Here is a 12,776-nt window from a genome sequence, read left to right as displayed (position 1 = left end):
CCCCTGACTTGACTGTTTGAGCACAGCAGGCGATCAAAGGATAGAATAAAGCAAGCGCCGTGGATCAGTAACACTGTGCATCCTAAAAATGACTCATAAGGGAGGTTGCGAATGAAATCCATTTTGTTTCACCTCGCGGTGTCTCTCGTGTGGTTCCCACTGGGTCAAATAGACAGTAAACAGAGAAGGCTATTTTAACGGGTCTCCATAGAAGCCGCGATTCAAACAATGAGAACATCATTAGCATTGCTTTCCGACTCACAGTGGGTAGGACTCAGTGAAGACATCTCACTAAATTTGGCAGAGAGCTTTAAAATGGTGCAACCACCCGGGGGATAAATACCATGCGATTAATTATCAAACTCAGGAGGGAAGAGGGGTAGAAATAACATGCACGTTGACATAAGAAATATTACCAGTTGGTAACCTATTTACTTGCAACTCAGTCTGCTGCTGGAGGATGCAAGCGTTCGTGCTGACAAAGACAGAGCACTCCTGCATGGCAAGTGGCTTCTGAACAAAACCACTCCATTAAGGGAAATGAACATGAAAGGTTGGGATTTTTTTTTTCTTTTCCCCTACTTGATTTTGACATCTCACTAGCGGGAGTTTCAGACTGGCTAAGATCTTGATGCTTTGTGTAGAAAAGCTATGATTGGGTCAATTAAATTGCCACGCAAGACACTTTACAGAAAGCAGGCAGTATGCAATACATATATATATATATATATATATATATATATATATATATATATATATATATAGGGAGTTTTTAAATGACAAATTACCGTTTTTTTCCGTGTATAGTGCGCCCCCATGTATAGTACGCACCCCTAAAAATGGCATGCTGATGCTGGAAAAAAGCTTGTACCCATGTATAATACGCACCCAATTTTTATGAATTTTTTAAAAAAAAAAATTTAATTTTTTTTTTTTTTTTTTTTAAGTCCCAATGATCGTCACACACGCAGGGAGGCAATGGGTCCCATTTTTATAGTCTTTGGTATGGTCTTAACTAGGCTGGATGTAATTTTTTTTGTTGGCGTTGATTTCTCCGACTGCCCGTAAACGCACCACCGCGCTCCGTGCGCATGGAGCGTGTTTGAAGTGAACAGCAGAGAAGAAAGGAACAAGGCAAAGTGTTGTGAAATAAAATATTACCTGTAATACGGATTTAGGTAGAGAACTGAACTCTCGCTCTTTATATAGCTGACGTGTCTTGCTCATCCGTTCTGCGCATCTGTAATGGCGGCCTCCGTATGATATCCGGTTTGCGTGTGTGCGAGAGCGAGAGAGAGCGAGAGAGAAAGCGTGCGAGAGAACGCTCAACCGTAGCGCGCCGCCGACCGCCCAACTGCACCGGGCTGGTCGATTAGTGTGACAGAGCCGTCGCTGAAATTTAGAAGATATTTTTAAAGTCCTGATGTACTTTCTAAAATTTAAGTGGACCTCAGTGCGCACTGCGCAGGGAGCTTAATTTGGTGCGGTCGCGCAACCGCAGCGCGCCGGGCGCTCACTGTCGCATTGCTTAAAGAGCGCCTTTGTGTTTTAGGATGAACAGCAGAGACCAAAGGAACAAGGCAAAGTGTTGTGAAATAAAATATTACCTGTAATACGCATTTTGTTATTTGCTGATTGAAACTGCTAATTAAACTGTGAATTGAAACTAATAGGAAGAAAACAACTCTCGCTCTTTATATAGCTGACGTGTCTTGCGCATCCGTTCTGTGCATTTTATTTCACAACACTTTGCCTTTCTTCTCTGCTGTTCACTTCAAACACGCTCCATGCGACCGCAATGCTCTCGTATCAGACGCTTGCTCGATCACCTGCTCGTTTGCTGTCCCGTGCGCGCACGAAGCGCGGTGGTGCGTTTACGGGCAGTCGGAGAAATCAACGCCAACAAAAAAAATTACATCCAGCCTAGTTAAGACCATACCAAAGACTATAAAAATGGGACCCATTGCCTCCCTGCGTGTGTGACGATCATTGGGACTTAAAAAAAAAAAAAAAAAAAAAAAAAAAATTTTTTTTTTTTTTTGTACCCATGTATAATGCGCACCCCAGATTTTAGGACAATAAATTAGTAAAATTTTGCGCACTATACACGGAAAAAAACGGTAAATGAACACGAATTTTATTCAGGCTTAGTTGAGTGCATTTGCTCCAAAGAATGGCCAAGAGTTTTTCTATTAATTCCAAATAGCCATGAAATATTTTTTACAGCATTTTTATGTGGCTAACCTTCACAGAAACATGCGCAAGGCACAAGTACAAGGGCATACCAGCTCAACACTCATCACTTTTCTCAATTCTGGAAAATGTGCGTGCATGTGCGTGTGTGTGTGTATATGTGCATGTTAGTTTTCACTTAACAAGGTAAACAAATGTTCATGTGAAGCAGATCAGATGCCAGCCAAGTTTGAGTTATCGCTCCATTTTGGGACGGCTTGATTGAAATTTGACAGAATGAGAGAAGAATTGAGAGCAACCATCCAAGGTTACACGCCCCTCAGTTGCTCCCTTCAGATGCTCAATTTGTGAGGTCAAACACAAAATGATAGTCTCCACCCACACAGCCAGCCGTTCCACCTCTGCACTGCCTACCTGCCTGTGAATGTGCCTTTGTGGAGGGAAATTAAAGTGTTCAATGCGTCAAAAAGATGAACAAACTCAGATTTTATTAAAACAGAAATGTGCAGGGGTGAAGTTCAACACACCCCCTTGTTTTTGCATTATTTCCCATATATTTACATGTCTATAGAAATTAAAAATCAAAACTAATACTAGTGATGTAGAATTACATTTCTAACGTCAAAGTTCCGAATGCCCCATTCTGTCGCATCTTACAAAGGACAATGTAACAGCAAAGATGCGGATTCTCTTTCTGGCTCACTGTGAAGTAAATACTTCAATAAAACATGTAAGCCCTTAGACAAAGTTGTCTGTCAAATGAATAGCAAGTATAAACAGAAGATGCCGATATTGAATAAAGTAATGCCGTCTGCTTCTCATTTTCACATTTTGGTCAGCTAAATGATTCTTGGTGTATTTCAAATTCTTAGCTTAAAAAACACATTACACATTATTCATTGCACAGACATGAATCCTTGACTTTCAATCTTGACGTAATACAATGCTGAACGGCTCCTGCAGAGTGTTAGAATAGCGAACTTTTACCACGACTCTCAAACAGCACGCAATCAAAAGTTATTTGATTTGTCTGGGCTATTTTCAACTTCTTAAATTAGTTAATAATGAGTATGAAGACGAGCGGGTTCGCTGCAACGATTTAACCCTACATTATTGTTTGCTAATGCTATTTTATTGCAAAGATGTTTGGTCTAGCACAAAAACACAGATGACATTTGCAAAAGAATCCACCCCAACCTTATTTCCACACTTGCATGCGGCGTACACTCATTCGGCCTTGCCTCAAATTGGCCTGTGCTTCCTCGCTCCGGCTTTTAGAAATTACTGTCAACGGGCACAAGCATTTGCGTCAAAGCGCGGCATCAAATTTGCATAAGTGTCGCTAAGTAAGCGTTGACAGTGGGCTGTTTTGACACGTTGTTGTGCATGGCCTGAAAGAAAGAAGCTTTCGGCTGTTGTGTCGTTCTCTGCGACAGAATGATTCGAAAAGGGAACACCTAAGTGCCACGAGTGTGGCGTAATCCAGGTTGTGAAAGATCCCTTCTTAGAGTCTTTTAGTTATTAGAAGAGGATAGCTTGTTTATTTTTTCAGAAGAACAACATGTTCAGTACAAGAGGTACTTTTAACAAGTTAATGACTTGGAAGTACGGCTAAAAAAAAAAGAATAATCCTGCTCTTTTCAAATTTTCCATGTTGGAACGCAAAGAGCTCAGCGGCTTTTTTTTTTTTTTTCTTACAATGTCGTCATGCATTGTTTTAAATTTGGTCACTCTGTCCAAACATTTTCTTCTCTACGCTGCTCCACCAGGATATACCAAGTAATTGTGAACCTCCAAAAACATTTAATGTGACATTTAAAATGCTTCAAGGGTCAGGAAAGTAAATGTCTTCCTTCCAACTCTTCACCAGAGCTTTCTTTTTTTTTTTATATATCAAGTAGGAGTCATTTACCCATGTGACCTATCGGCCGTCCACATCAACAACATCCGTAAAGATGGATATTTTCATTCACAAGATAAAGTTCAGTTATTATTAACCTCTTAATTCCAACATGCACATGGCCTTGTGTTCCTCCCACTTCCTCTTCCAGAAGTAAAACCTAAAAGCATCAAGATGGGACTTGATGCCTTCTGGTATAGGTGAAGCAAAAGCCCCACACGTGTCGCTGTGGAAAAACACTGTTTATAAAAGCTTGTCTGTGAGAATACCTTTAGGAAATTGAGGTTTTAAGAGCAAAGTATTGAGTACGTTGGAAGATTTGTCATGTTGACAGTGTGTTTCTACACCTCGCTCTAATTTCCTGACAGAAGGCCAAACACAAGTTCAACCTGAGTGTTGAAAAGCTTCTGGGAAAACCCATCTTTAACGGCTAAAGTAGTTTGTCAGTACAGTTACACGAAAGTGTGGGTAGAACCTTCTTTTTTTTATATCAACTGCTAAATAAACAGAATAAGGCTCAGAAAGAAGATTTTTTTAGTGTTTGTCACAATTAGTTGATTCCGTGATGAATCAACCCCCTTCTGTGCAATTGAAACGACTTACCACAGTTCAAAATGAAATAATTTAGTCAATGTGGCAAGTATGCTGTGTACAAAGAAGCTCATTAATCATTTGTTGTTGGGTAAAAAGTGTATTTTTCGGGTGTATCATTCGGGTGTGGTTGTCTCGCGATAAGATTTTCTAAATTGAACATCATCAACATGGAGAACAATATTCCGTGTGCCAACACAGAGTTCAAATCAACCACAATAAACCGTCTTTTCAGCTTTTCAAGCATTCTTTTGTGCTTTCCACATTAGCTCGTTAGCTATCTGATCCTCCCCAATGTCATGATAATTTTCAGTCATGCCCTTTTGCTTTGGCAAGGAAGCAAAATTCCCTCGAGACTTTCTTTTCCTCTTGATGACGCACCCGCTGCATTTGGACCGAAGTAGTTGTGGCATTTGAAAACAATTGAGACACTTCCAACAAACTTCAAATAGCGATGGCATACACTCAGAGAGAAACAACGGCGATTGCGTAATCTGCTGCGACATCTTTATATCGTTCAAAAATAGTTGCCAATTATAAAACGCAATGAGATTTGGGTTCCGGTGTAGTACGTCCGATGGTATAATAGACGGGAAAAAAATTGGATTCGTAGTTGAATGTATGCCAAACTTCCTAAAGTCCATCAGAGCCGCCGTCTCTACGACACGACGCTTGTAGAGTAAACATTCAGGTGATCCGAAGGACAAAGTTGTTAAATCTGCCATTGATAACAAGATGTTTTATAGCTGATATCCGCGCTTGGGCATGCAAGGCAGTTTAAATGTTTGCCATAGACAGTCATCATCATCATAAAAATTTTCATTTGGAGATTTTCACTGCGCACAGCTTAAAATGTCAAAACAGAGACATCACAGTGCCGAAATAAAAAAATAAATAGCACACACCGAAGCCACTTATCGGCAACACTTTTACTGATATGGGATTATTTAACATTTTATCAAGCTCATTGTGAAGAGCGAATCTTTACTATAGTATAAATATTGTGTCAACACGTTAGCATGCTATTATCATAATATTTTATTAGTGTGTGTGTTAACAGATTCAACTCAAATGTATTTATAGAGCACTTTAAAGCAACCGCTGCTGCATACAAAATGCTCAAAATTAAGGCGTGCAACAACAAACACGTAAAACTAATTAATCATTTAATTATTATTCACTCAAAATTATTCAAACCAAAATTAAATCTCATGCAAAGTCAACAGCCAAAGTGTATAAGAATGTTTAAAGATGAGTTTCAAAGATAAGTTAGTGAGAAATAATAGGACCAGCAACGGAAAAGGCTCGATAGGCTCATACTTGGAAATTAAGTTTATAATTGTGGTCAAGCCCTTAATTGATCTTCCATCATTATAGCCAAACAACCTTTTTTATTTTTCAAAAACAATGCTATCATTAAAAACATGATTCACAATAATAAAATATCAGACAGAGGATTGATGAGACATTTAGTTTAGCGAGTGACACGACCCATTTAAATCCAACCATTCCATTGTGTTTCTTCCTCCAGCACATTTCACACGAAAAAAAAAAGGCCATTTGTAAAGCAGCCAGCACATTGTCATGGAAGGCTCTAAGCTCCTCACAGCTTATTGTCCTGCAGTACTCGTCCTTGATTTCAGCTTTGAAGGCACACCACCATGCATCTAGACATTGAAATGAAAGCATTATTGCCCGACTGTATCGCTCCTCAAATTAGTTCATTTTTTCCCCCTCAAACATGAGTCCGGAACAAGAGCGAATCCTCAGGCTTTGGCCCAGTAAGCTTCCTAAATAATCTGGCAGAAAACGAGCCTCTTCACATCTTTTATTGATTTCTCTATTTTCACAATGATTGCTCCGTTCACTGACTCGCTCCATTTATGAGTAAAAAGTCACCACATCATTTACAGCGATAGAAACAATGTTTAATTTCAGCCCTGGCTGAGAAAACCCAACGCAATTTTGCCGTGCACTCAAATATGTGGAAGAAAGATATCACTTTAGTCCTTCTGTTGTCTTTGCAAAAGTGAGAAATAAATGTCGGATGATATCTTGACTCCAATTATTATCTTTTGAAGGCTTTTCAACTTCATAACCGAGCAGCTTACAGGTAGCTACGCAAGAGTGCTAGCTGAAGTGAAATCAAGAACATACACCACAATATCAGCAATGATAAAATAGTATTATATAGTGTGAGGCAGCTCCTAAGAATCACATTTAGAAAAAGGAGAGAGAGAGAGAGAGAGAGACTTGCACTAGAGGTCGATAAATGCCAAGAATCCGCCCCGCATCTTCCAGTACAGACATTTATTAGAGGAAGTCAGGGTCAATGTAACGCGTGATCAGAACGGAGACGGGTCTTTCATATCAACAGGTCAAAGTGTCGTTGGGCAAGACTACTTATGATGAAGCTGGATTGTTGTTTGTATTGAAGCCTTTGACATTTCTGCCTAAAAGCCAGCGTGAGCAAGCAGTATGGTTCCACCCATTCAACGGATCATAGGTCATGCTCAAAAAAAAAAAAGCAGACATGGGTCCCATTTTTTAAATATTTTAAATGCAGCCAATTATTTGTTTTGCCTCTGAGCAGAAATGCAACAATAGACAGTAAGCAATATTTTACATTTCAGAATCGGAACATACTCATCAAACCGCCGGGTCAAAAGCAACCCAAATTGGGTGGAATTGCTAACTGAGCGCTGGGTCCAAATGACTCTGAGGGCATTGGGTTGAGAATTGGACCCAGCATGTTGAGTCATGATTTTGATCCAACAAGGGCACACTAAAATTTTGTTTTTCATTTCATCTAGTGATTGCACAAAATAAAACCATCTGGATGTTGATCATGTTTGGGATCAGGATGATTTCATTTTGTGCAACCACTTGAAATAAATTTGAATAAATTCAACACCAAAAAAAAAAGGTTACCCATCAGTATAGAAAAATAATAATAATAATAATTTTATCATAAACATCTTTCTAAAGTTGCTCCAGCTAAGCACTCACACATTATAGCTCTTGATTTGTCATTTTACTTCCAGAGAAACATTTGCCCAGGAAATGAATAATTTTGTTCCAACTGTACAATTGATGCAAGTCTTTATGGAAATAATTGCCAAATGACTTCAACTGGGTTGATGGGTGGGCTTTTGACTGTCAAGAGACTTTTCTAAGCAGAAAAAGGGAATAATGATGCCATTAGCTACCACAGTGTTTCCGAGCTATATTCCGCTCTCCATGGTGCTGATGAAGGTCAAGCTTAAATAGATCCAGCTTGGTTTGACTTCCATCTACTCACAAAAGATTCATTCCACATTGCTTCTGGCCTCCAAAGACCTCCTCAGTCGTGTGGTTTTGCATAACGTAGGGCAGAGCTTTCGAAAAATGACATGTGAAATTATCCACGTTTTGGAATTTATTCCTTTTTAGTTGTATAAAAAAAACAAGGATGAAAATGATGAAAACACAGCACACTGCTGTGATCGTCAGCCAACTAAATCACAACCTTCTATTGATTAATGCGACAATTGATTGACCCTTAACCCTCAAAGTTTTTCAAAGTGTTTTCCTTCACTTAAAGGCTGACATATTATGAGGCAAAGCAACTCAAGATTCAAATTTTCTTGACAGCTTCTCATACAACCGTGACTCGTAAACACTTCAGAACCTCACCCGGGATTTTTTCATGATTCCATCCATTTTGAACATGCGTTCCTTCAAGTGAAATTAATCAGCCTCTTAATCACTTAGGCAATGTCATTAGCCAGACACAAAGTGGGAAGTGAGCGCACCAATCACCCAGCAAGGGGGCCTTTTTGTCTGGTGAAGTCACATCTTCTTCCTCAAGCTGCTTCGCAATTGCATTTCCTATTGAACTTGGAAAGAATGCGAGCTAAGGATGAATTGTGAGCTACGTTCAAAGTGCTTTTTTGGAAAGTGAGACTGATCGAAAATTGTAGCAATAACATCTTATAATTACCAATGCCATTCAAGACATAACATACAGGAAAACCAATCACCGTAACGTTATTTGGGTATTACGTAGAAAAGGAAAAAAAAAGAGCTTCCCTCGGTGGAGGGGTTCACTTTCCAAATGTTGTCTTTTCAATGTGCATTATCGTAACAGCCCGAGCCCGGCATGTAACCACTAAGACAGATGTTATTTCTGTGCCTGCAGTGTGACGATGAGCAGTTATGATGCCTCCGCTGTGTCACTACCGCTCCCGGTAGAATAAGCCTGCTCGATACAACAATTCACTCAAAATAGGAACATTTATTGAAATTCTCCCATCGCATCAAATAAATAACGGGAATTCATTCATGAATACCTCCTTGGCTAGTACTGCTTTGAATTACCAACAATACATAATAAATTATTCACAGTAGAAATCAAGGTGGTTTCATGTCGATAGAAAAGAAAAAATCATTACCTGTTTTCCATGTGAACTGATGATCCATATGAAAGACAATATCAGATCGCACATGGATGAGTAAGACCGAGCAGAGGACGAAGAAACAGAGGCGTTTCCCAGTTCCCCGTGCCCAGACAATGACCCCAAAGTCATCCTTTAAAGTCATAGTCCAGCCCATTGCGTCCTCTCTTACTCCTTGGGGGGGAAGACAGAAAAGTCATCAGAAACACTCTTAAAAGTAAACAAGGTCTAACAGAAGGAGATCCGCATTGTGAGCCTTCAAAAAAAAAAAAAATCTGTCTCCCTCAACTTTCAACACAATGTTGATTCATGAATCCTAACATGCTGCTTTGACATATTGCCTGCCCTTTCCTTTGTTAAAAACGACCATAAATAATTAGTCAAGGCCTCCTCCTAACGTACAATACAAGTGGAAGTATTGAGGAGACTTAAATCATGGCGTAATAGGAAGGATGTGTGGCTTTTTTATTGGGGCTTATTTATGATTCTCGGCTACTACCGGTAGCTACATGGATTTTGGTCCTAATAGTGTTAAGAGGGATTAGTAGTGGATTCACAGGCCTTCAATTGTGCTCCACCGACAGATATGACAATAGAATTTAATCCGCATGGCCCCAAAAAAAAAAAAGTCATACCAGTTGAGAATGTATTCCTTATAATGGACACACGTGTAAGGTGTCTAAATAAATATATGCTTAATTTGACTCTGGTAAGCAAAATTAGATGGTTGTTTAAATTGTGTTTAATGGGGAAGTACATATGGCTCGTTGCCCGGATAAGAGTTTCCAAATGCCAACTTGACTGTTCAATTTTTCTTTGAATTTGATGTGACGTGCGGTTGGGAGGCTCACTGGCCTCCAAGGTGGATGTAAACAAAGCATTGGGATGTTTATTTATCTAATTTTCTAGTGTTACAAGTTAAGCAATTCAGTATTTTGAATTTATGGTAAAGAGTTTTTTTTTTCTTTAATTAGTTGTGTTTTTATGCTGATGGCAAGGAAATATATTTTCTGCGTAGATTGGCTTTAGATTGACAAATTGCACCAAAACCAGTAAATCTCGACCCGGTCGGTATTTCTATATTTCTGTTTGAGGTAACCACAGTTGACAGGATAACTCAAAATGTTGCTTTTCAGAGTTTAAAGCATTTATACAGTTCAAGCTTGAGCTGCAGCCGTCTGGCTATCGTGAAAATCTGTGAAAAGAAAATCTCCTAACTGCTAAATATCTGGGTCAATGGAAGTGTGCCAAGTGCTCAGTAGCTCCAGAAAACCTGGCATATAGAGCAGTGTGGCTCAGATGCCGCAGTGCCTCCTGTTAGATACGGGGTGATCTGATGGAAGGCAATCTACCCGCCTATCTTGTCTGCGGCTCATTCGCCGGATTTGCCGTACACATCTTTCACGGATGAGGAACGCTCGAGCGGATTTTCCCTCACAGGTGGTCTGGGTAATGGATGTTTGATTCCATCTATTAAAATGAATGGCTAATTTGATAAGGAAGGATTTAGCACCATCACCCAGTTAACCCAAGGGACATTTCTGGCTTTCACAATTTGAAGAAATGATCTCGACAGATCCAAATGTAATGGAAAATACGGCGCTCCGATTCAATGTTTTAAAGATTACGATTGAACCCTCCCTCGCCCCTTTCATATGCAGACACGAAAAAGTCTTGTTCGGATACGTCTGGGTGATTCAAATCGAGCCAATTATACCCATAAAGTTGCTGTGCTTGGATTAAAGTTATTAAAAGAAAAATCCCTACCAAACGTGACTTGTTTGATGTGTTTCCTTTAAAGACAATTTTAGATAGGAACCTGAGATTGTGCTTGTGGAAGCTATGAGCAATCCCCTCAAACTCTCCTGATCTTTTTTTTTCTTTTCTCGTCTTACTTCATTTTCTTCTCTCGAGACGGCAAAAAGATATCGGTTGTTATTGAGCAAAAGGGAATCAACCGCTCTTTTAAGTCTGCCAAGATGTTCTAATCAAATCGGACCGAAAAAAACAACCAACCAAACAAGCACAAGCATGCATTTGTAACTATTTTACCTTTAACTTCAACGCTAATTCAATTTCTTGTTTACATTGTACTACTGCAAAATGTGGCTCAACGGCTGAATGAATCAACTATTTTATTGAGCCCCACCCCCAAGTAGCTCAATTGGGATATGAAGCATAAACAACTAATATTTTCTATAACCACTGGAAATTTTTACAAATAAACATTGTACCTGATCAAGATGATTTCCAGTCATCCCTTTGGGCAATGTTGTCAGTTCAGTTAGGGAGCAGCCCTTCTGTGGCTTCACTGGCAAGGCAGACGAGGCCTCCAAAGACGTTAAGTCTGACAGGCGGGGTAAATCAGATGTATCAGGTCCTCCACCTCAAGCACCATCCAGTGGCTTAATCCTGTGCGAATCAATGTGTCGCGAGCTGGGACAGTGTCACACCTCCGGCTGCACCTTGTACTATTAAGCCCCTGGCGTCGGATATGTCGAGGGGACACCTGCTGAGCCTGGTACTGGAGTCAGCTAAGAGTCTGAAGGTTGGGAAGACACAGAATACAGATAGAAAGATCTGATGTAAGAACTAATCGTCAGTTCACACAAAAATGACTTAAAGATTCTTTTGATGCGTAGATGTTAGGCAAAAACTAAAAAATAGAATGCATTTGTGACGATTAGAGCCAAAATATTTTTTCAGTCATACATATAGCACAGTGTATGTTGCCATGGAAACAGATATTCTACCATTCCTGCGTTACTTCATACAGTTGTATTAATCAGTATGATGCATTGTTTGTAGCAGATGTAAAAAATTATTTTCTTCTCCCTCTTACCTTGTCAGAAGTGGGTTGTAACGAGCTAGATTTACTCATAAGTAACTTTGGGAATAACTAGTACCGGTCAGAGTAGTTTTACTGTTACAATAAGCCATATTCTGTTTGTTGTCATCCAGGTTTTTGCCTGATCTATTTTAGTTGCATCATCAATCCAATGTAGCTGCTATCAACGTTTGCCCCACCAATCAAAGTCATACGTATAAGCACACACCAAATCTTTGCAGCGCCACACAGATGCAATATGTTTCTAAGTGACTCATTAAGCAAGGCAGAAAGAACGGCGGAAAATACAGCGTGCTGTCAAAAACTGCACACCACCACCCCTGGCCTCACATTTAATCTGTTTACTTAACACCCTATTGGTGGGGGTGGGGGGGTTGCTATGGCGCATTGCGATGTCTTTTTGCTTTTTTTTTTCTGTTTGTTTGTTGCTGTACTACTCCGAATCATGCTTAAAACAAGCACAATTCTTTTATCAACAACTACTCCTCTTGTTTCCCCACACAGTACCATTAGCTTCTTTTTTGGCCCAGCTGACAAGTTTCACTCTTTCGTTGATCTTCCCGGCCATGCTCCTGAAAGCCCCAAGATCCCAGTCACCTCACCTTTATTTCCCCCGGCGTTTTGATGCTTTATTTTGCTTTTCCACTCAGGCTTCAATAAGCTTGGCTCTGTAAGAACAAGTCTCTTCTGAAAACACAATAAATAAACCCCAAATGCCACAAAGGAGCTGCTTAGTCACATTAATTAGACAGACCTTTATTAACACTGCAAAAGTCTCAGCTAGACTTGATTATTGGTATTGTTTAGC

At 39.8% G+C, this 12,776-nt stretch overlaps 1 protein-coding gene across 3 annotated transcripts in view; it reads right to left on the bottom strand.

Moving 5' to 3' along the window:
• Positions 1 to 12,776, bottom strand: part of thsd7ba (thrombospondin, type I, domain containing 7Ba) — an 89,160-nt gene that overhangs the window by 52,652 nt on the left and 23,732 nt on the right. For all 3 annotated transcript variants that reach the window (XM_061287714.1, XM_061287717.1, XM_061287716.1), the window contains 2 exons: positions 11,355 to 11,662; positions 9,118 to 9,294 (listed from right to left, as the gene is read on the bottom strand). In XM_061287714.1, the coding sequence (XP_061143698.1) occupies positions 9,118 to 9,277 (160 nt within the window). In that variant the 5' untranslated portion in view covers positions 9,278 to 9,294; positions 11,355 to 11,662. The remainder of the gene's footprint in view (positions 1 to 9,117; positions 9,295 to 11,354; positions 11,663 to 12,776) is intronic.

This window comes from Syngnathus typhle, linkage group LG9 (assembly GCF_033458585.1).
Source record: "Syngnathus typhle isolate RoL2023-S1 ecotype Sweden linkage group LG9, RoL_Styp_1.0, whole genome shotgun sequence".
NCBI classification, from domain to species: domain Eukaryota; kingdom Metazoa; phylum Chordata; class Actinopteri; order Syngnathiformes; family Syngnathidae; genus Syngnathus; species Syngnathus typhle.
The sequence above is the reverse complement of the archived record's forward strand: the minus strand, read 5'-3'. Positions and strand labels throughout refer to the sequence as shown.